Genomic DNA, 24870 nt, shown 5'->3' on the forward strand with positions numbered 1-24870 from the left:
TGAATATGATGAATATTCTCTTTCCTGTAGGAGACTGAGCCAGACTTTGATAACTGTGCTGTTTGTATCGAAGGCTACAAGCCCAATGATGTTGTCAGGATATTGCCTTGCAGGTAAACTGAATGTGCTTTGAGCTTTAATAATCTCTACTTCAAGAAAGTCTTTGCTCTCACACTGATGAGATTACCTGAGAACTTGGGGAGGGAAGGGTGAGTTTATTATTTTGGCCTATTCCACATCTGTTGGTAAAGATATCTGAAATGCCTCTTTATTCAATGTGAAGTGAAACTAGTGGTGGTGGTGAGACCCTGAGGGTTTAGTATGGTGGTCAGAAATTTTATCCGACCTGAGCCTATAACAAAGTCTTTAGTAGGATTTTTAAACAAAAGTTTTGATTTGTCTGTTTTCCTCACTGTTTTTTATATTAGAATAAATGCCTTAGGAATATTTCCCTCTGACTTGAGAGTGAGCCCTGGCCACAGCAGCCCGGGATAGAGCAGGCTCCTGCTCCCCATTGAGCTACTTCTTCTGCTGTCCTGGGCCTGAGAAAAAGATGACTTTTGACAGAAAAAATCCCCAGCCATAGAAAGAGATGCCTCATGTGAAGATGCCCTGTGCAGCACATCCACCTGCAGTGATGTGACACAGGAGTGCAGCCTCTAGCCACCCCTAACAGCTGTACTCATCTTTGTGCTATTGTACTGTCATTTGTGAAGTGCTACCTAATGGAGGATTTCTCTAAGGAAATCAATTTCTTGAGAAATTTCCTAGGATCAGTTGTCCCTAGGAGAGCAACAGCAAGTGTTTGATTTCCATAGAAATACAGATATGAAGTGTTGCACATATAGAGCCGAGATTTTATTTTTTCAATAGAACTTCTTTCTTCTCCTGAGTCATGTTAACTGGTTTGAGAAACCAAAATACTTGTTTATTTTCCTGCTGTGTTGTACCCTAGTAGATATTTGAATGTTACAAGCTGTCCATTTCTGTTACTTCATGTGATTCATTAAATCTGTTTACTGCCATCACTAAATGGCTAACACAAAACAACAGATTAATCATAAATTTGACCTACTGCAAATCTCCCACAATGACAAATTGCATGTGAACTCTTTTATGAGCAGACACAAACACATCACTTCATGAAGCAGAAATACAGAAAAATGAGAAATTACCGGAAAATGTGGACCTTGGTTTGGCATCAAGCCTTTTTGCACAGAAGGAGAATAAAGTTTGGAAATTTTGCATGACAGAGACAGGCAGTGTTTTGTGGTAGATCTACAACAGCTTAAATATATGTCTAAGCTTCAGCTTTCACTTGTGTCCCACCTCATAATTCAATGAGCCTTTGTAATCCACGGCATTGCGTCAAGCAGAGTGAATAGGAAACACAGAGTTAACAGGTGGTGTTTAGCTCTTGGCTGGCTTAAAAGGTCACCCAGAAAATGACTCATGCTGAAAGGGTAGCAGTAGCTGAACTGTCTTGTAAAATACCCACAGTTTGAGCCTTAGTAGTCTGGAATTATAAAAACTCAAAGATCTTTCTCAAGCAGCTATTTCACCGACCCTGGCTTTCCTGCTACACAAACTGCAAGGGCAGTGTTTTACATACTTGCATGGGTTTGAACTTCTGAAACATGAAATGGTACTCATGATTCTTTCTGCTGTTTTCAATCTCATCTCCTCATCCAAAACAAAAAGGAAAGTGGATTCATTTCTGTTTCTGTGCAGTGAGTAGGAGTGTTATATCTTGATAAAGACCTACAGACTCTGTAGTTTTCCTGCTACAGTATCCTCAATTAAGCCAGGTGCATTTTCTACATAGGAACCTCATTAACTCTCCAATATAGCAGTGGATGAGTTCTGAAGTCAAAAAAATACATGTTTACTAGGACTTGGGCTGTTTTCCCAAATGCCCTCTGTTTTCTGCTGGCACTGGGATAGCTGTTTTTATGTACCCCACTCTGGAAAGCTCAGAGGAGAATTCCAAGTGAACTTGTGCTTCTTCCTCTTTGTCTTCATCAGGCAGCTCCCACAACTGACTGAAGTAAGAAACTTCACAGAGTGTATTATATAAATAAGGAATGACACTTGATAAAAGTATAAAGTGTTGACTTGCAGCTGGTTTTAAGTTTAATGGTAGCAAACATCTCTGAAGTTGTCTTTAAGGGCACTGACACAACATCAAATGTAACCAAGTTCAAGGTTCCTAGAATGACATCTCTTGTCACAGCCTTACTTCATTCTGCTTGTCTTCCATCTCCAGTTTCAAAACACCATTGCCTTTTCTGCTGTAGCTTTGGAGAAAGTACTGCTCCTGCTGCTCCCAGTCTGTGCCTTTTACTAAACTTTTACTTTAAACTTCTATAGAGAGGCAAGAGATTTCTTTCAACCTTATCTCTACTGAGTGCCTCATAGGTTCTTTTTTTTGCTTTTTCATTTCTTTCCCCAATAAACACATTCTCTGACCTCACTCCAGCTCATTCTTTTCCCCTGAACTTTCACTCCATGAACAACTGTGAGTTCAGAGAGTTATCACTCCTGCTCTCCCTTTTTATTAGCTTCTGTGAAAATTATTTCATCACACACATTCTTTTTGATTCCTTCCTCTCACCCTCATCATCTTTTGTCCTCCTCAGAAGTAAATAATGCTGTACAAGCACCCCCCAGAATCTCAAACCTTCTTGTTGGATACTACAGTGGTACTCAGTCTCTCACTAATAAAAATTCTAAATCCTTTACCTCAGCCCTAGATCTAATCCAGGCAACTGATGCTCTTACTCTAACGTTCAGGGATATTCCTCTCTTTCTGCATAGGTGAGACTAGGAGTGGTAGGTGGGAGGAGAATAGTTTCCCTTAATCTGGAAAAAAAGCCTCTCAAAATTGTTGGTATGCTGAACACATTACAATAGTTGTACTAAAACTACTATTATTATTATTATTATTATTTATTTATTTATTTATTTATTTTGGGCTGAGTGTAGCATAGTTTTTTTTCTTGTATTATTAAAATTGCATCTTTTAAAAATAATATAAATACATTTCAAACAAAAACAATGTCTAGTTTAAAAATGTGAAGTGCTATTTAGATAACAGCAAATGGAATGCTCTGGGACTGAGGTTCTTTTCCTTTGTGCTCTGTGAGCTTTGCACAGCCATGTGCAGCCACAGGAGAGTGCAGCGCAGGAGGGATCCCAGGAGGCCAGCACCTCTGGAACAGCACAGGGGCTCTGGCACGCACATGTCGTTCTTGGCAGCTTTTTCCAACACACTATGCTGTCTCCCAGGATGAAGAAAGCAACCCCCCTGATAATTTATTGCAGTGCTTCATTACCTTGACTGTGGTGAAGCCTTTCTTATTGTGTAACCTGGATCTCACTTGCTACAGTTTAAACAACTTCATTGTGCTTCTTATCCCTGGGGGAGATGAACAGTTGTTTCCTTTCCCTTTGTATGAGGTTGGGACAACATCTCACCTTCCTCTCTGTCAACTCATCAATTGCAGTTCTTTTGCAAAATTTTCAAATCAATATCAACATCATTTTGCAATGAATGTGGTTGCACACAATAGCAAAAAAACCTGTGTTTTTTTCTAGCTTTGACTTTGATTGTCAAAGCTATGTCCTGAGCCCGAGTTTGAAACATCTCTTACTGTCTTCGTGTATGGGTCATTACTTCTGAAATCACCCATGATGGCTCTATCCTCTCCTTCCATTTAAAACTTGCATCAGTCAGAGCTGCAAAGGGAGGGATTTCTGTTGTTGTTGATCTTTTTACATCTTTGTCTTACCATGGGACAGTGAAATACTGCAGTTGCTCTCATTTTACTTTATGCTGACCCTTCTTTTGCTTGAATTTGGAACATAAAACAAATGACAATCTGTTGAATGCCATAAGCATGTGCATAGTGCTGTACCTAATAAACTTTCAAATCCAAATCTGCAAAGCCTGCCCCCTTGCTTTTCTGCACAAATGTTTACATGTTCAAAAGAGACATTATAAGAACTCTAATTGTATAATGCAGTACAAAAATTTTAAAAGGCAAATCTTCATCTGATATTCAGTGGCATTCCATTATTCTGTGAATTTTTGTCAAATAATCAAGTTCCCTCTGTAGTACATATTAAATCTGAAATTAATGGAGTCATAATGCACTGTGCTAAATTAGTATTGAGATGTGCAAAGTGACAAGATCTGTCATGTTTTTAAATTACTTGGATTTATTTTAGAATATTGTTTTTGAAGCCAACTTTAGGAACAGTGAACTTCAGATTTTAAAGTCTTAAGGCATGAAAGTGTTCCAAGCTTTTGATGCTCAACAAACACCATGAAATTCTCTTATATGAACCCCGGTTTGACTGAGGCTTTCAAAGCTGGAAATGAAAACAAAAGGGAATTTTCTGGTCTCTGGTAAAATGTCTTGGTGGAAACTATGTATTTTTTATTCAAAACAGATTTTGGAAATCTGTTTTGTTTTCTGAGAGATTAATAAATATCTCAGGTTTTGTAAATGGACTGATTATTTTGGCACAAATGTGCTTCTGATGTTTGCCAGTAAGCATATTTATGAATTTGATTATATAATTAAAGAACACCAATCACTAACAACAGTTTCTTTATTATTTCATGTAACTGAAAGGTATGACATAATGAATTAACATTGACCTAACAAACTCAAGAAAATCTGTTGGTTAGACTTCTAAATGTAAAATTACAGATGCCTAAGAACTGTATCTTTATGTTTTCACCTATTTAGAATGCTTTTCTGGTAATGTGCTGAACATGCCCTTCCTAAGATAGAAGGAAGAAAATGTTAAGCAGGACAGAGACCAAAATCTGGTTCATTTGTTGTTATCCATTAGGTCAGGTTGTGTTTGGAAGTACAGCTGTGGACTTCAGTAGCCTTAGTAAAGTAGTGGCTTAAACTTCAAATATCACAATGCTTCATTTGATTAATCATATTGACATACAGGATCAAATGAGGTTTGATACCCCAGCCAGCTGATATAATTAGACTGGTCTGAACTTCCAAGAATATGTTTGCCCTTTGCCATAGTTGTATAAAGTGACACAAAGCGCAGGACCATGTAGTGACACATCTGCTGGCCCATTCAGCTGAATAAGTAGCAGTTAAATATTTAGAGTTACTTTGGTACATTAGGTGACTCTGGCTTTCTCAGAGATTGCATTTCCTTGTAGAGACTGGTATGTGTCCTGCTCCAGGCTGAGCCTTTGGATCATACAGATATTTAGGTATTTCAAGTCCAACAATAGACCCAGCACTGCCAAGCCCACCACTAAAGCATGTCCTGAAGTGCCACATCCACACCGATAAAATACCTCCAGATAACACTTCCTTGGGCAGCCTGTTCCAATCCCTGACCACCCCTGAGGTGAAGGTGTTTTCTTGTATTCCTAGTAGAAGAATATGCTCTCAAGAGAGGATACAGTCTGCCAGTCAGGTACACACACTGAATATCTCTACTGTCAATATCAGTTTGTTAAAGGCAAACCTAAACAAGAAACTTTCAGATGCTCCACCTGAATAATGTCTAGGAAAAGTGGTGCCCAGCAGCTACAGGGCTCAGGTAGCTGCTTGGTGGTCACCTCAGACTCAAAACAGGATTAACAGCAATTCCTTCAGGGAACTGTGTAGGAGCTCTCTCTGATGGGCAGCTTCTAAAGAGCAGGGAAGAGCAGAGAGAATATTTATAAAAACATTGTACTGGTTTTTCTGTTTAAATGGAAAGTTGGGGTTTTTTTCAAATGAAATTTATTTCTTTATGCCTCTGTCCTGAAAATACTAGACCCTCAATGGCTTCACATTTAAATTATGTGTAATTTGTCAGGTTTGTCTGTAGAACTATTAAGAAAAACTAGCATTATTTTTACCTTTTCCAGCAAGCAGCTTTTGTTTGCTGGCAACCTTTAACATTAAAAGAATATCGGGTTTGCTGATGCATTTTGTGTATCTTCTGTAAGTTTCTTAATTATGTGCGTCTTCTATTCCAAACACATTGAAATGTGCACATGTGCTTCAGTTGCTGCAGGAATCATTTTAGCCTTATGTGCATAGGACCTCGTTCTACAGTCCTTGAAGAGGTCACAAACTGCACCAGTTGAAATAATCTTGCTTGAAAGAATTCAAGCTCAAGAATCATCTGGTACTAAATGGTAAATTGTGCTGTGGTGCATATGAATTAAGATATCCTGGTTTTCATTGCAGGCATCTTTTCCACAAGTCCTGTGTAGACCCCTGGCTGCTAGACCATCGTACCTGCCCGATGTGTAAAATGAATATTCTAAAAGCTCTAGGGATTCCGGTAAGCACTGCAGAGCAGCCCATCAGGGCAGAGGGGAAACACCAGCCACCTGAGTATATCCCTAGCCTTTGCCTGTCTGTTCCCATCTCACTCTTTTTGCCATATGATTGAATAATTAATTGATTTATTAAGGGAAGTACAATTGGAAATGTCTGATTCTACCTCTGTCCTGCACTCCACTAGTATTAGCAAGGAAGAGTGTGTGTGTATGAGTGTTTTTTGGGATTTCTGTGTCTGTGGCTGCCTGCTTGGTGAAGCAGAAGATTGTTCACTGGTGTTTTGATGGATTTATAGACTCTTTCACATAGCTTTCAGGACTGGATTTATTTTTTTAATCATGCTCTCGGTTCGAATCTTAAAGCAGAAATTCTGCAAGTGAAATTTTCTCTGCTATACTCATCAAGGACAACAAATTGCTCATTCTGGGGAAGCAAGTCCTTTTTCTGTCAAATTTCTCTTAAAGTCTATCTGAAGCAAGGTCTGTACTCCTAATTCCAGTTAAGGGCCCTTTTTCCCAGTTACTAAGCATGTGGTGGAGCACATGACATACAAGAAATTGTTAAGCTCTTTGTTATTTGGAACATTCAAATGTGGTTAGAAACTGCCAAAGTAATTGATCTAAGTCACATGTTTGTGTTCTGCTGGTGTATGTCCTGTCTGCCATACACTTTCCCAACTGGAGCTATCACCAAGCTTAGAGGCTTCACTAGGAAGGAGTGAGTCACTGTCCTTCACTGTGCAAGGCTTGTGAAGTTCAATACTGAAACACCTCCAGTTGATGCATTACCAGGTGCTGTAAATAGCCCCCTGAGTTTCAGCCAGTGATGCACCAGTTCACATTTGAAAGAGCTATATAAAGTAAAATAGTTGTTGGGGAGCTGGTATAGCCATTCTCAGAGAAATCAGTTTCATGGAGACGAGGAAGCAGGTTGCAGGCAGATATGTTAATAAACCTAATATGATAAAATCCAAACTGAAAACATGCAAAGTAGAAAAAGAAGGAGGGCATTGTAGCTAGGGTAATTCATCAAAACAGTTTGGCTAGTTTTTCTGCTAAATGTGTATATTGTCTTAAATATATTTAGAGGTGGTGCAACTGTTAAATCGGGGCTTAAGATCAAAAGCCCAGACAAAGGCTAGCTCTGCCATTCAGCATCTCTGCACCTAGGCTTAAATACAGAAATATTTCCTCAGGTTCTATCTCAGCTCACAGGCCTGCTATGAGCAGTTACACAGGGCTCTGACACCTCTTCTCCCTACCCAGTGTATTGTTCCATGGCTTCCCTGTGCATCTGACAGCACCATACCATTTCTGCTCTCACACTGGCCCGTTCACATTTTTGTCCAAATTTGTCATTAATGTGCTCTTTGTCCAGAGCACATTGTCCAGAGCTTTGTAATCAGGGCATATAGGCAAACCAGAGCAATGCTTTCTGGGCCTGCAGTGAGATGTTAAAGGTTTCCCAGAAAGTTTAGTGCTGTTGGAATTTACATCCAGAACACGGCTCTCACTGGCTTTACTGGCTGCTGCTGAAGGCTAAGCATGTCCACAGGCTGTTTGAGGCTGGGCACAGCTAGTGGAATAAAAAACATGCCCAGAGGCCATGTGTAGAAGTTTTGGTTTACATGGCTCGATTTCATTGCCTATGAACAGCTCTAGTGGCAGGTGTAGAAGTACCTAATTGCCAGGAATAATTGAAACACCATTTCCTCAACCACTGTTTCCCTTCTCATAGCTCTCTTTCCTCTGCTGTACAGTACAGCAGAACAGGGATCTAGCTCACTCTCCTCACTGAGAGCTTTATGCATGGAGCTTCTTTGGAAATAATTGTACTGAGCATGTAATTAAAGATGCTGCTGTAACCTACGTGAACAACTGGTTCAAATTAAGATTTCCAAATCAGCTGTAGTGTTGGTCTGTCTTAATACTAAAAATAAAGCACTTGGATGTGATGTTAATGTTCCATTAGCAAAGTTTTTTTTAGGGGATTTTTTGTATGAATTTCTGTAAAAATTTCCTGTAGGTTATTCTCATACAACAAGCTGAAAACAGCCCTATTCATCTCTTGGAGGAAGCATATTGGCATACATGGATCATTGGATATGTTCATGAAGGGAGAGTCTTGTCCCTCAAAGTGACTTCCAGTAGGAGCTGCTGTCCATGGGAAATTGGAGTAAATGGTAGCCTCTGTGTCAGGTTTCCTCTGGTTTACAGCAAAGAAAGTGGAGGTATAAGAGCATCTGGTAACTTGGGGGTTAAAAATTCCTATACTGCTATCAGTTGCTCCTCTTCCTCTCTTTTTTCTACCTTCTCTTTCTGAAATATACCTCAACTCCTGTTCGTTCCTTTCCTACCTTATGCTCTCTCCTGCTTCTCCTCTGCATAACCACTCCTGCCCAGCCTGTGTCCTTTTGAGCTCCTGCTCAGCTCTCAGGACCTGTTTTCTACCTGCACAGAAATCATGTTGTCCTCATCATTCTCACTGCCCAGCACCAGCTGAGGACAGCCCAGGGTGGGCATCATTCCTAAGGTGTGCTTTCTGGTGTTCCCGTAAACCAAAAAGCCACCAACACACATGAATTGGCGTTTTTAGAGACTCATCACTTAGCCAGATGTCCATAGGCTGCTGTGGGAAAAGATATTGCCCTCAAAGAACCCGTAAAGTTCTAAAGGCTTCTCTGTGAGAGGTGGCAAACATTTCTGTAGAGTGGATAAAGCAAAATATCATTCCCTAACCACATTCCTGAGTCTTGCTGAGCCCTCTTAGCTGAAATTTCCACTCATAAAGAAGAAAAAAAGCCTTAGGCAGGCATCAAGCTCTGATGGGAGACTTGGGTGCAAATTTGCCAAAGCCTTTTTGGAGGCTTTTACAATGGGATGAATGAGGAAATCTTACCATAGACAGGCTATGGGGTTTTTTTTCCCTGCCAGCTGCATGTTTGTCCTTGGTTGTTATTAAAGACCTGGCTTGCTTGTCTGTGGATATAGTGTACTTCATTTAGCAGGAAGACATTGGATTTTCTAGGAAAGGATTGGTTAAACCCAAAATATCTAAATGTTTCAATTCAATTCACCACTAAATTCTGCATTTGCTTTGTAATAGAAACTTCAAATATTATCTACCCTAAGTTCAGATTCCCCAGGCAGCCATGAGGCACCAAAACTCCTGCACTCATCTTCACAGTCACTGAGCACCCCAACAGCTCCACTTTTTTCCACAGCACCCTGCAGCTCCAGAAGATTATTAACTATCTACCAGCAAATGGTTGGCCTGACCTTTTCCACTCTTTGCTGGAAAATCCAGCTCAGACTACACCTGCAATATTTGAAAAGGATTATTAGTGAAAGTGTCTTTCACTTTCAAAGAGCTACCTTGCTATTGGGACAATCATACCACATGAAGTAGTTTCCCTCTGCTTCTTCCCCTTTCCTGCAAACATCTGCTGGATATGCAGTCAGCTGCATTTTTGGCAGCAGATTGTATGACTTGAAGCTATTCACTAAGAGCCTTAGCCAAACCCTCTGAAGTCAATACAAAGCTTTCCCTTGACTTTAGTGGAATTGTGCTCTCAAAGCACTTACATGCAGGAAACAAGTGAAACCAATTTAATTAAACTTAGCAACTGTATCTGGGTCACTCTGGCAGCCAAAGCCATAATGGTTTGGGGTTTTGTTTTTTTGGTTTTTTCTGATCAGTGTTTAATATAAATAGTTTTACAGCATGCTCTTAGTTTTGGGTATTTTTTTCAATTAAAATTATTCAGGAGTAAAGAGATTAATTACATCAAGCAATATTATTTTTGCATCTTTAATGTTGACTTTCAATTATAATCCCCTCTTCAAAAGGTTTAAAAGTTTGTGATAAAGCCCCATTCTAGGAATAACTGGAATCAGAGCAAAGGACAGACATCTGGTCCCCTGAAAAATGGAAATTATTTTTCCTATAGGAGAAAGAAAAATAGGTTGTTTTTAATATACACTGTCATCAAAAGTAAATTAAATTTTAAATTATATTCTGAAAACATTGTTTTATAATAGCTAAGAGAGGGGGAAAGAGTGATAAGGAATAATTTTGGAATAATTTTGGGTCCCTGTCCTACAGATAAGTGATTGGTACTTCACTTGGAAAAATACAGATTCAATAAGTTTCACTAATACCTGGTATAGTTGAATGTGCCTTTTTTATCCCAAATCTGGGGCATTCTTGCTGCTTGTGGGTTAGACTGGAGCCAGACAACAACAATTCTAGTTTTCATTCCAAACTTCAGTTTGTGGATCCGAGACTGCTTAAATTGCCTTTTTCATTAGGAACACTTGTGAAAAAAATACTTAAGAGGTGACAACAATCAAACAGGGAATGTGTGGAAAAAAGAAAACATGCTAAGTTCCTGATTCTGGGGAGGGAAAAAAAAGTAAACATATGGTAACCTTCTGTACTTGAATTCAAAGGGATTTCTCTTGTGCTTAATGTTAAATCTCTCTTTAAGCCTTTGCTGTATCATATTTTGCTTAGTTTCTTGGTGCCTGCTGTTGGAGATAAACAGATAGTGAGATTTTCCAAAGTGCCTTGGCATGTGAGACAACTAAGCATAGGAAAAAAATCAGATCCACCAAATAAAGTACAGCTCCTCTGACACTGACCATTTGAATGTTGGGTTTCCAGTCTAGCAGCTTAAGCCCTGTTTCTGCTTAGTGCTGAGCAGAGGGAGCAATTCATACCTAGGGTTAGGGGATAAATCACGCAGCAAAAATGTCTCAAACCCCTGAAGTTAGAGGAAACCTAAGTGACGGATCCAGACTAGCTGTCTGATTCCTGGAGAATAAAGATAAATGGGAACAACTTAAATTAATGTTTCCTAGCTTAACAAGGCACCACATATTGCAGCTCAGTCATGCTTTGTCACTCTGAGCACTGGTCTTGCTTCACGTAGCAAGAAAGACTGTGAATCAAAAAATGCTCTTCAGTTTCCCATTCTTGTCTGCTTGTTTCTTTTCTCATAATTGTGTTTTGTAGGAAATACAGTATTAGCAAACATCTTTTGATGTTTAGAAACTTGTGTTATAAACAGTTTTAGCTTCTAGTTTTGCACCACACACATAGATGCACCCACAGGCACTTCCTATTGAATTCTTATTCCTGTAAGCTCAGATACTGGCTCTGTAAAATGTATATTTGAAAAAAATAATAAATGTTAAATACAATCGGTCCCCTTCAGCTCCTGTCTCTGTTTACATTTGTGGTGTGATTCAGCAATCTGCCTCTATTGAGCAGATCATACCAATAAGTGAGTTACTTTTTTAAATGTGCACATTCCCTAACCATTTTAAAAGCATAAAGAAGAATGTTTAGCAATTGTAGGTGACACAGTTTCCATGGCATACTTTGGGTCTCTCTTCCAACAGATTGTATTAAGTACATGAAGACAAACTCTGTGTTTATTCATTATATATTTTCATTTTCAATACTAAAATAAAGCCAAAAAATCTGATGAAGAGGTAAGAAGTAAATTGAATCTTTTTATCAGGTAAGAGCTCGTTTTTCTCCTTTTTCTTCCCATTAGCCAAATGCAGATTGCATGGATGATATACCTCCAGACTTGGAAGCATCCATAGGAGGACCACCGACGAACCAGATCACAGGAGCCAGTGACATTACCGTGAATGAAAGCTCTGTGGCCCTGGATCCCCCAGCCCGGACCGTGGGAGCGCTGCAAGTCATCCAGGACGTAGACTCCTTTCCTCAGGCTGGCGAGAGTAACTTCACAACAAGCAGTAAGTTCCAATTTCTGGCAGGATTTGCACTGAAATAAATGTGTAGAAACCCCAACCACAAACCCGTCTCTAGTGAGCAGCCTTTGAGGGCTTCTCATTGGAGCAATGGCCTTATTTTAAGCCCAGCAGGAATCTACAGGGTAAGGAAATTTAATTATCATGTGTTCTGCTATACTGGACTGATGGTCAGAGTTCCTGTACTTGAAAGCCTGAGTGAGTTAAACAACACTAATGATTTGTACAATAACAAAAGGAGAATTTTACATGTATTTGAACAAGTAATTCTCAAAATGTCTGCATGTCTCTCTATTCCTAAAAATTATGTTCTCTGTTGAAAAGTTGCTTCTGACTCTTTAAAAGAAATGTTGTCAGCTGTTTTGAGTGAGGACTGTGCTAGTCTAAAATTCTCAATTTTAGGCAAAATAGCAGATCAGTAGAAAATACCTATCTATTTGATACCAGTTGGTGTACTGACAAGACTATTATAGAAAATCACTAGATATACTTGAAGAGAGGTAGAGGAATGTGATAAAATACAGTTTTGTGTAGGTTCTGGAAAAAATACACATTTTCAGTGGTTTCTAGGTACTGCTATGGTCCTGGCCATGAAAAGGAAGGTAAGTAATAATATCATATGTAAATTCAGGAGATGGCACTAGGCTGAAATTATTTTACATTACTCTTCCTACTCTGTGGAGAGACTTGATAATCCCATTTTCTCTCATGTGGTCATGCCAGTGTCATGGAAGTGAAAATAACTTCTAGAAAGACTGGACTTGTGACCTTAGATACAGGTGACCCAGATTTTTACATTCTGTTTTGTGGATTTCAGGTTTCAGGTTTGGTCCTGTTATGGTCTAAGTTCTGGATCCAACAAGGGGTGAGCAGCAAGGTTATAATCCCAGCCCTCTTCCATGGCCAGCTGCCAGCTTGGGGCATTCAGTTTTCTCAACTCTCCTTGAGTGTTGGCAAGAGATGTTCAGAACAAGATGGGATTTTGTTGCTTCCAATAATTGTATTGAAATGCATTTAAGGCTGATTTTAAAAGCAAAGGAAAGATGGCATCACAGTGTAATAAAGACTGGGCTAAATGCTGGTCTCTGCTCTGCCCTTTAGCACTCCAGCAGCCAGTAGATCCTCTCATGGATAATGGTCCATGCTCCACAGTTCTCTGCAAGATTCACACTGTTAAGGCTGGGAAGGAGGGCTGTGGCGTGCCCCTTACCCACACAGCTGTATGACACATGCTGGGAAAAGCCAGCAGCCTGGTCCCAAGCCCAGCATGAGAGCAGTCTGTGCTTTTCATCCCAGGATCTTCTCAGGCTGAGAAGCAGCTCTTCTGGTTTCTCAGCAGGAGTAACAATGGTGTTGAGGCTGCCAGGAAGCACAAGAGCTTGGTAACTCTCCAGGCACATTCTTCCCTCCAGATTTGTTTCAAGAGATTGCAGAAGGACCAAACACATTTTCAATTCATTTTCCAAGTTGCCAGCTAAGTTAAGGTGAAAAACCTTCTCAGAGCCAGCAGAATTCTGCAAGGCTGCGAAGATGTTTGATTTTGCCTTGGTGCCCTTTGTTTTCCACCTTACCCTCCATTTTCCCCTTTACCTTTGATAATATTGGACAATAGATCCGAAGACTGGACAATCCTGAGGGCTGGCAGCAGAGCCCACAAACAAGGAACTTACATCAAGACCAGGTACACAGACGGCCAACTATGGAGCATCAGGAGATCATCATCACCTGAAGAGACTGGCCAGGCCCCGGGGAAGGACTGTGAAAAGAGTTTTTTCCTGGTTATATGAGAGAGAGCAAGAGAAGAGAGCAGGGAGAGAAAACTGGCCAAGCTCTATGAAGGTTGTAAACCTCACACTGTCAGAGGTGTGGGTGAGGAAGCAGCCCTTTCCAGTGGCTTTGAGAGGAAAGAAGGCCTGAGGAAAGCTCAAAGCACCTTGGGACCTTCCAAAAGCAAATATATGCCTGCCTTTGCTGTCGTTGTCACACAGTCACTCAGGGAAATCTGGTTTAATGCTTAGTTAGCTGCTGTCATTCATTCATCATTGATGTGTAGACATGAATCTTCATCTGAATTTCTCATCTAAAGGGCAATGTAGTACTTGAATATTTGTCAGTGATGGATGAGCAAGTTCCCCTGCTGTCATCACCACATCCAGCATGGTACATTTTGCAGTAGTTCCCAGAAAAGTCACTTAGTCACTTTTTGCAGCTGAGCTGCAGCAAAGAAGAGGTCTTTGGTTAGGGTTAGGGGGACAGTTCCAGCAGTTATGGGAATTTGGCTCTCTAGTTGCCTCATGTGAATTTGGAGAGTTCAGGCAGCCTGAATGGTAGAACTTGGCATTGTAGGCAATCTGCACTCTTAAGGCAATGAAAGGGGAACATCCAGGACCTTATATATGGTTGTGGTATGAATCCAAATGCTAACTACATCAGGGGGCAACTGTAGGCTAAATAACTGGGTCATAGCTGTCAGAGTAGATGGACCTTTATAGGCATTGTGCCTGTTTATTGTATTTCTCATATCCAGAATGCTCTGTTACGCAACCACAGAGCTTGCTGAGCTTGCCCTTTCTGTGAACTAGCCTGCCTGGGAATTTGTAAGTGATGACATTGATTGCTCCTAGGAATCTTTGCTGAAGTTGCTAGGTTCTGGCCTCTTAATATAGCATTACTGATGCAAACCTACTCCAAGGCTGAATCGGCATTACAAGTTTTTTCCTCCTTGTTATTGAATCTGTGCAGACTCCAAGACTCTAGTGCAGCCTTGACGTGGCCTCCTGCACCCAGCACCACAAGGCCTTGCATCTTGCCTTGTTCCTCACAAAGTTCAGTGGTCCAGGAGGTAAAGGACTTGCCACCTTCTTTCCACCCACTTCTGCAACACTTTTGACTTCATATTGTTGTTACATTCTTTTTTGTCTGTTGATTAATAGTTCTGGTATTGTTGTCTTGGTTTGGGTTTAATTTCCCTTCCTGTGTTTCCAGTGATTATTCAGAACCAGAAGACCTCCCACAGTGTGTCTGGAGGGAGGGTATTTCCAAAATACTGTTCACATTGGGTAAAATTCTGTCTCCATGGTGGTAAATCTCCTGCCTACTTCAGTGGGGCCAGATTTTAATTTCTGGAACTCAACCAGTGCTTTTCTTCTTATTTCTGTGTGTATGCTCAGCAGACATCTTGCTTTCTCTCCCTCCCTTTTTGCTCCCCATGCTCCTGGTATCTGTGGGACCCTCAGAAATGTAGTGTACTGTGAACATCTGGATGGGACTAAGCCCTAGGGTTCCTTGCTAAACCAAGAATCTCCTTTTTAGTAGCACTGAGCACTTAAAAATGGGCCAGCATTTTCTCTCGTCTGCCTTTTAGCAAGATCCAAGCCTCCATCAAGTCTCTTGTGCATATCCACAGCCCAAAGTCTCTTCAGTATTTAGTCTTAGTGACTGTTTGCCTTCTGTGGTGGAATATTGTGTAGGATCCTGGGATAGCATGTTGTTATTTCTGTAACAGGTTGCTGAAAAAGTATTGATGGAAAAAATGAAAAACTGGAGTTTTTTTTTAAAAAGGGGGGGAGAGTGGGTGGGGGAAAATAGTGTGACATATGTAAGAGTTCATCTCAGCTGACTTTACTGCTCTGATTTTTTCAGCTCTCCAGAGCATATGACAGATGACAACCTAAGGATCTTTTTCAACAATAATGTGTCAGAGAAATCTGCGGTGCCTAATTTTTAGTAGTGAGTTTTGCAAAATGCTAACATTTTTGGAAATCTCAGTGCAGGTGGAATTTCCTGCTCTACATATGATATGAGTGTAAGCTGGACTTGGCTAAGATCTGAACTTGAAGGAGCTCTGGCTACACCAGCTTCAGAGGGTGGATTTAAGATTTGAGGAGACCATTGCAATATTCTTTGGGTCAGACTCAGCTGGGATTGAATAATATGGTTTAAAAAGGTAGTTTGCCAAGAAAGTAGCATCTAGATATTCTAAAGGTATGGTGACAGTGGCAGGTGAAAAGTAGTTACTGGATTTTATTCTTTTATAGCATCCATGGTCATTTATCTCTTTCAAGCAATTACTAATTTCTGCAGTAAATAATGTGCACTGTCTTTGCCAGTAAAGTTTATCTCTTCATAAATACTTCCCATTTTTCAACTTAGACAAGCTTTTATGCTCCATTCATCCATTCAGCATGTTCCATCTCATCCCGCCGCACAGGGCCTCAGAAATCCCATTAGTACTAGCTCTGTAGATGGAGGGAGATCCATAAATAATTCTACTGCACACATGAGCAGGACTTTTAGTGTGAAAAACCACAAACTTTCCCCCAAGGTGTCATATCACCTGCAAAGTCCACAGAGTTTGGCACACTGTACTACAGTGTGGGCAGTCTAGACAATATCAGTAGTTCATTTTCTGCCTCTCATTTTGTTCTTTCCATAATACCCTGCCAATGTACAGCTCATCGTGACTGTTAGGACCCTTTCAAATCTCTTCTGATAGCTCTTCATTAAGTCTATTAATATAACTTTTCAGGTAATTATTTTGATCTGTGTATGTCTAAAATATCTTTCTGAAGAATAGTCAGCCTTTGGAAGAGGATGAAAGTGCATGATAAGAATCTGATCCACTGTTGTCTTGTAACCATTTGACTGTTCCTCCTTGCTATGAATAGTAGGGTTTTATAGGTGGAATGTAAAGGGGGAGGAAAATGTGGAAAAACTCCCTAGACACTAGTTAGTGCAGCAAGTTATTAACACTTGCATTAACAAGTCCTAATACTGTCCCAGAGAGAGAATACCGATGGGACCTAGTTAAAGACTGAGCAGATTGGGCCCCTTGTGCCTGGCATGTGACATAAATCCTGGTGGTTCTACTAAAATCTTGTGGGGATATTGCACTAAATAATTGTCACAGACCAAAACTTCCAATGAGCTGAGTTCCTAGATTGTTTTGGGACCAACACTGATGCCAACATAGCACTGATGGTTTGAAAGAGTCACCAAGTAAAACATAGCTGGTACTAAAAATGTTCTCTGGATTATCATATACACCTACGAGACTCCTGCCAGACTCTGAAGGGACAGGGAAGTTTTTCTGTTATAAAACTGTTCCTTCTTTCCATATGTTGAGAAGTGAAACTGAAAGTGTTTCTGCAGAGAAAATTGCAAAAAGGGATGTACAAAACTGCTGTGAATCAAGGAGGAAATTTAAATTCTAATTTATTTGTTTGTTTTCTGTTTCACATCTGTGTCCATTGACGCTGTGTACAGAGCAAGGACGAAGACATCAGCTCAATAAGGTCCCTTGTCCCCACTGAGCTGTGATATGGCTCATTCAGAGTGCATGGTAAGCACTCACAGCAGTCTGGACTAACCTAGGGTCCCAAAAAGACTGCAGATGCCATGAAGATTGCTTAACATTTAAGTTTAGGAAGAGATATAGAAGAAAGTGTTCACTTTCAGTAGTGGAACCTCCATTTTTAACTCTGCCTGTACATTTGAAGTCTGTGACAGTCCCTGGCTTGCCTCTGTCTGTCTTAAATTACATTCCTGCCTCCATGTTGCTTTTATGTTGTGTAGCTGCCTTGGAAGCCCAGTCCAGAAGCCAACCAATTTCTTCCTGGTGGTTTTGTTTCAATTGGATGAATTTTCTGATCCAGAAGTTGTTTTGCCAGTATAACAGGAAGAAAGAAATGTGGAGCACAAGAGAACAGAGGGACATAGAAGCCAGCTTTCACCACACTATTCCCAAAAGCCAGCACAGTATCTCCATCACAAATGGACGCTACACAGCTGTCTATTTTGCTCAAAAATCATAATGAACAACTAGGCAAAGAAAGAATGAAGCTTCAAATCTCATTTGAATGCTCATATCTGAGTAAATAAGCACTTTATTAATGTTCAGTGAATGCAAGAGCCATAAGGGATTTATTCTCTATGACAATGAAACTAAGGAAGAAAAAGTGCTCCTGTAAAGACTGTAGGTATTTGGCTTGCTTGAGAAGGTTTTGGTAGCAGGGTAGCTTCTATCAGAAGCTGCTGGAGACTTCCTAGTTGTCTAGTGGAGTCAGTGCCAGCTAGCTCCAGGGTGCTGGAGCAGCCTGTATTTTCAGGACTGCACCCTGTGAAGGGACCCATGCTGGTGCAGTTAGTGAAGAACTGTGCCTGTGGAAAGGGCTTACATTAGAGAAGTTTGGAGGCCTGTCTCCTATGGGAGTGTCCCCATGTTGAAGCAGGGGAAGAGTATGAGGAGTCCTCTCCCTGACAAGGAAGGAGAGACAGAGGAAATGTGATGAACTGACCACAACCCCCACTCCCCTCTGCTGCTAGGGGGAAAACAGGCAGTGAATTTGGGAGTGAAGTTAAGCCCAGAAAGAAGGCAGGAGTTGAGAGAAGGTGTTTTAAGATTTATTTCTCCTTATCCTGCTCTGATTTGATTGGTAATAAATTAGATTCATTATTTTTCCCCCAAGTCAAGTCCCTTTTGTGCCTGATGGTAATTGGTGAGTGATCTCTCCCTATCCTCAGCTCGACCCACTTGACTTTTGTTGTATTTTCTTCCTGCCCAGATGAGGAGGAGGAGGAGGGAGCTAGAGTAACTTTGGTCAGCTCCTGGTGTGCAATCAGGGTCCAGGTACCACACTGTGTTGGTGCACAAGTGTGTCCTTAGATGTATCATTCCCAATTGCTCTGAATGTGCATTGCACGTGTGCAGGGGAAAAGGGGACCTGAGGACTGGCACCAATGATAACATAGTTTGTATCTTTCTCTGTATTCACTGTCTTTAGCAAGTATCTGAGTAAAACACTAAACAAGAAAGCTTTTAAAGCAAAATTGACAATGTAGAGCAAAATACAAATCTGAACTGCAAAGAGACCAGATGACTTCATACTAGCTAATCTCTTTTATTTATACGTGACAATAAAAGCCTTTCCTTGCAAGAGATTTTCAGTATCTTGCATGCAATTGACTTGATTATTTACGCTTGAACTGTCTGTGGAGTTTTTAGTCTCATCAGTTTTTATGCAAAAGCCTCCACTGAAATCATCAGGAAGTGCTGTTTAAGATACAATGTGCTACTCTGATTCTGAATGTTTTTCTTATCAATTCAGAAATGAAACCAAATGGGAGACTCAAGGATCCAGCTTGGATCAGCACCTGAAAATAAGAAATAAGAAGTATGGCAGAGCAGTGGTTCTACAGTAAGGCAGGCAGAAGAAGGGGAGGATTCCAGTGTGCCTCTGGTTGCTGCTGTCATTCCAGATAGGCAAGGCAAAAGTAGTGCTCACCTATACTGTGCAGACCTCAGAAAGCCTTGCTGGGGTCAGGCTGTGCTGAATCACTCAGTGCACACACAGATATGGGCCCACTTCCAGAAACCTCACAGGTTCCTCCCAGAGCAGATCACAGCAAGCAAACAGGTCTTGTAAATTTAGTGGGAAAAGAAGGACAATGAAAAGGCAGCTGTGCCTCTTGGAGGGTAAAAACAGGAGGCTGTGGTGCAGAAGGTACTCAGAAAGTCATTTCTACAGCAGTTGCTCTCAATTCTGCTTGCATGTATTTTGTTCTGGCTGCATTGCTTCACGAGTGTCTGTTCGCCTTAGTACTCCATAGTGAGGGTAACTCAAATGAAAGAAGTCAGGCAAGAGCTCTGCTGATAAAATATTTCCAGTCATTGGTACATAATGTTTTTCACCTTATTCATCCAGGCTGTGAGCCTGTGAACATACAAGAGAATCATTTGCTCAGGGATGCTGACTGGTTTCTCATAAGAATTTAAAGGATCATGTGCATGCTTACACCTGTATTTCTTGTGTTGTAACCAGCAATCCTCTGATTTCTCAGAAAACATGAGTTAGAAGAGATCAAGTGAAAGGGAGGGGGGAGTGTGCATGTAACTATGTGATAGTTTTTTGTATGGCGGAAAAACAGTCTTGCAGGAGATGTTTGGCCTGCAAGAAGCATCCAGAACTGCTGTGGTCTAAATTTTCTCCAGTGTCCTGTAGGGGCAACAGCTCAAACTTTCACATACAGTCTCTAACACTCCACAATTTCAGCCAAAAAAAAAAAAAAAAATAAAAATCAGTGGTATTTGCTTATGAAATATTAGTGAAATCCTACTCATTTTTTCATCAGTTTTCTCCAACCCCTGCAGAAATTAGAGTGCTTCAGGGATCCTCCAGGGTTGCAACAGTAACCAGGCCACTTCATCTAGAAATGAGAGTACTTATTACATTCTTAATACCTGGACATTCTGTTGTTCTGGATGTGGACAATTCTAAGTAAAGAAAGTGGTTAAAACTGATGGTTTGAGACTGATAGGCCAGATGGAGAAACTGTCTTATGAGTGTTTATAGAAAATGGGAATGACTGGGAGAGAAGAAGGTAACAGGTCAAGCCCAATATCCAAGAGGAAATATCCAGCTTCTGGCATGCATGTCAGAGGATTTTCTCCTGCCTGAGAGCTGGGAATGGGAGGGGTGCATTAGCCCTCTCATTTAGGGGTGCTGAAAATAGGACCCATGTGGATATATTCTTGCCCAGCTAGATGCCATCTTTGCACTCCAGTGGCAAGGCTGGGTAAGTATATCCTGGGGATAAATAAATATATCCTGGGGAATATACTCAGGCTGTACTCAGAACAGTGCACACTAGCATCAGAGTTGCATTAATGAATATCCACCCAAACTGGCTTTTTATTGTGACTGTCTTTTGCAAGTGCCACTGCCTTTGACTGTTCTTTTCATTGTAACTCATGTTAACATATCTGAAGCACTCAGGGAGTAGGCAAGAACATAGGCTCAGTTGGGTGGCAATAATTAAGCCATGAATTAATATACACAATGTGCAAAACAACTTACCTGGAGATCTTTCTGAATTTTTTCCGCTTTCTATGTGGCATAGTGCTATAAGACAATTTAAAAAATGCTCCTACAGGACAAGTACACAGAAAATGTATAGAAGAAGGGCCACTGGCAAAGTCAGAATATGAAAAGCACTTAGCTGAAATAGCTTTACTAAATTTATTAAATTGTAGCATCTCAGTGGGGGGAAAAAATCACACAAAAGGGGTTTAAAATCTGCCAGTTCCTTGCTCAGGTAATTAAATAACACAGTGTTATTATAAAAGTGTTTTCAGCTGCTAAGGTTTTTTTGGGAGACAGCCACCAAATGTGGTGTGTCACATATACATGAGAAACCTGACTTCAGATTTTGTCCCCAAGTGCTCAGGATATTGAATTCAACTAAGGTGTTGCTAAACTTCATTACTTCCCTGTAATTACATTTTTAAAAGGCACCACCAAATTATCTTTCTGTGCATGAATACCTGTCAATCTATAAGACTAAAATAGCCTTAAAGAAGGATGTTTAGAAAAATGACCCTTTACCAACCTGTTGTTGGAGATGGAACATGCTTCCAGCTGTGGAGAAGCCTGCAGCCTAAGAGCACACTTCCAAGGAAACAGTTTTGGAGGAAAGCTTTGGGAGAAAGGTTGTGGTTTTAGTTGTTCACCCTCAAAAGTTAAACTACTATAAATGTATATTCCACAGGGCAGAAGCAATTGCATGTGTTTGCAGTAATTCCTTCTGTCTCTTTTTTATTCCTGAATTAATCCTTCAGTTTTTGCTTGATTGTGACTGAAAGATACAAGACCACTTCCCTTGTAAAAACTTAAAATTTACTATAAAGTGGTACTCAGCTTTTAAAAGCCCTTTTTCCAGACCAGATATAAAATATACCAATATTTTAATCTTGTGTTTTCTAAAGGCTCCTGGGGTCTAACTTGTTCTGGGACTGCCTGGGAACCTCCTGAACATGACCACTTTTCAATGAGAGGAGTGGAAAGTGCAAAAACTTGAATAAAAAAGGAATGGCGAAAGGGGTTAAAACCGAACTTAATGCCACAGAGTTTTGACTCTAACATTACAGTAGTATAATAAAGAGAAATAAAAATGAACAGTGCAAATGCATTTACATTTTTTGAAGTTACGTGGTTGGTTTCCAGGTGGTAAAAGTGGTTTTGTTACTTTTATTTTTCTAGGGAGGTATCATTATGTAGGGTAACAACTCTTTCTTTTGCCTCTCCAAGCAGTGTTAATGATCAGAACATAAAAGAAAGAGGAAAAGGACTGTATAATAACTTTAAAAATTGAAACAGAGACAAAGGTTTTTTTATGCAGAGAAACAGTGGGTTTAAGTTATTCTGTTTCAATTTGAGTTTCACATGTAGAGCGTTAGGGAGATCTTGATGCTAGTGGTGGCGGCCAAGTGACCTAATGAACATATTTTCAAGGAAAATTCCAGATGCAATTTGTTGAAACTTAAATTGACCTTTCCCATCCACTGCTCCAAGAAGAAACTCAGAAAATGGATGCCTTGGGTTTGGCCTTTGTCATGTTCCCATGAGCATTTCAGCAAGCATCCCTGATAAAACTGGGCTTTGGAGGGGATTTTCTGATGCCAGAAGTTGTTCAGTTGAAATTACACTTGGACTGGAGGCTTATTTGAAAGGAAATGCTAAATGCCCCTAGATTTATATACCTAAAACCAGTTTCTGTTGATGTCCCTGCAGGATTTCCTACCAGCCAGACCCAAGGCTCCAAGGGCACTTTGCAAATGAGAAGTTGTCCTCAGATGCCCTTTAGCCAGCTTTAGTGGCCTCTGGGTGAGACTGAGTTCCCTCTTCAATGTTGGTTTCTCTGCTTATTGTCCTGGTTGTCCCTGTCTGGGTTTTGTCACACCCAGCATTTTGAAATCCTGTAAATGGAACTCACTTTTTTGTCACGTTACTTGTGTGAACCATGAATGAAGAAGCAAGAGGGGTAGGTAAATGAGGAGGGAACATGTGTGCACTCTTTAGGCTGGAGAGACAAAACTCTTGTTTTCAGACCTCAGGTCAAGAAAAACTGTGCTATGTTCTTTTAAATACGGGCTCATTTGGGACAGAAAGGAAGGCAGACAGGAAGGAGACACAGGTTCAGGAGGAGACTCACATTAAATTAATTTGAACTCTTTAAATTGATATTGTCAGTTTGGTTTCAGTTGTTGTAAAGGCAGATTTTTTTTTTTCTTCTTCTTTACATGAAGCTATTTTCATAAATTTTTTTCAGACAATATTTCAGTGTAACACTGGCACTGGCAGGCCTGGTACTTCAGATTTATTTTTAATGGGAAAACAAATGTTGAGCTATTGCATGATTGTCAGAGGAATGTTCCAGTTAAAAGGAGATTGGCATCAACTGATTTAAATTTTCCAAAACAAACATACAAGATAAACAGCTGACCTCTTCCTTTATGAGAGCTTTTCTTGATTGTTGTTCTGTACTCATGTGTTCTCTGTGAGTACATTGAATGTTCATTAATGTACTCAGACTAGCTTGTTAGAATTTTATTTGGTACACTAGCCCTACCACAAGACACAAGTAACATTTTGGACATCTCTGTTCCAAACGAACAGTGGTTCTGCAACCTCCTAGTCATATTTTAATACTCATCCTATGTGCTTGTGATGTGGTTTATATGTGCTCATTTTTCTTTCCTGTGAAATGCTTTTGATTAGATAAAAAATATTGCTTAATCCTCTAAGTAAACCATGAAAGCAACCTAAAGAGGATGCAAAGGACATTAAAAAGGTTTACTTTTCCAAAAGGAAAGGTTTTGCCATAATTTGTTTGTTTGGGATTTTTTTTATTATTTCTAAACTAATGAAAAGGGACATGGTTCTCATAAAAACAACTATACATGGACCAATTAAATTGGGCAGTTTTGCTTAACTTTTCAGGAAGTCCCTGTAGAGGTGTTCCTGATGGAAACTATGAGCTGTTTCAGACTGCAGAAATCTACTTTAATTTTCCTGCTAGTACTCTGTCCCATTTATATGAGGTCTATAGATCCTATCAGCTGACAATGTCATCTCCTACCTGCCAATCCATAAATGCCAGCAGCAGTCTGAGTAATTTGCACCCTCTGCAAAAGGCTGACCCACAGACCCAGTGGCACAAAAAAGACCTTCCCAGTACACAGACTATCCAAATAGTGAGAAGTTGCAAACTTTTAGGTGTAAATGTCCACATTTTGCTGTTGGGGGTCTTGATCAGATTTCCTTCTCAGTCAGAGAACTGGCCACAGCTGTAGATACGTTATTGATAGTGAAACTATTGAGGAGGCTGCAGGAAGATCAGATCTGGGATAAAGCTGTTCAAAAGCTGCATGATTACACTGGAATATAAAATGTGTTGCAAGGTTTGATAGGCTTGTGATAGGCTTTTAAGGAAAGGAGAGTTCACAGCTGAACTCATCTGTCACTGTCGGATGTTGAAAAAAATATTAAATCTCTGTGATTTGGTGCTGCATGAAGTGCTCTTTTGAAAACTGGGTATTACGGCTTTTCGCTGCCACCCATCTGCACTTCTGCACTGGCACAGAGATGAATGAGCTGGCTGGGGAGCTGGTGCAGTGAATGATGCTAATTGCTAGCAAATCTGAAAGGGACTGTGTCGTGCAGCCATTACAGTTGTGGAGAGTAGACTCAGCTACCCAGGACATCCCTTCCAGAGCAGGTCTCTTACAGCTTCCACTTTAAGCACAGAGTAATACTCCCTGTGTTAAAGGTACTGTTACACTGAACTGGTTTCTACACTTGTCTGCCCTTTTTCCCGCTCTTGTTTTAAAACATCATCACATAAGGCTCCAGAGGGGAAAAAAAAAAAAAAACAAAAAAAACCTGAGAATAGTGAAGTATTTGAGATTAATTAGTCTAAAT

At 40.3% G+C, this 24870-nt stretch overlaps 2 protein-coding genes across 2 annotated transcripts in view; one reads left to right on the forward strand and one right to left on the reverse strand.

The window, feature by feature from the left end:
* Nucleotides 1–24870, reverse strand: part of SCOC (short coiled-coil protein) — a 702416-nt gene that overhangs the window by 484388 nt on the left and 193158 nt on the right. The window lies entirely within an intron of this gene.
* Nucleotides 1–24870, forward strand: part of RNF150 (ring finger protein 150) — a 109118-nt gene that overhangs the window by 71332 nt on the left and 12916 nt on the right. Inside the window, exons 4-6 of the mRNA XM_039696128.1 lie at nt 31–113; nt 6228–6324; nt 11887–12097. Coding sequence (XP_039552062.1) covers nt 31–113; nt 6228–6324; nt 11887–12097 — 391 coding nt within the window. The remainder of the gene's footprint in view (nt 1–30; nt 114–6227; nt 6325–11886; nt 12098–24870) is intronic.

Source organism: Passer montanus, unplaced genomic scaffold, assembly GCF_014805655.1.
Source record: "Passer montanus isolate IOZ18808 unplaced genomic scaffold, ASM1480565v1 scaffold95, whole genome shotgun sequence".
Taxonomy (NCBI): Eukaryota; Metazoa; Chordata; class Aves; order Passeriformes; family Passeridae; genus Passer; species Passer montanus.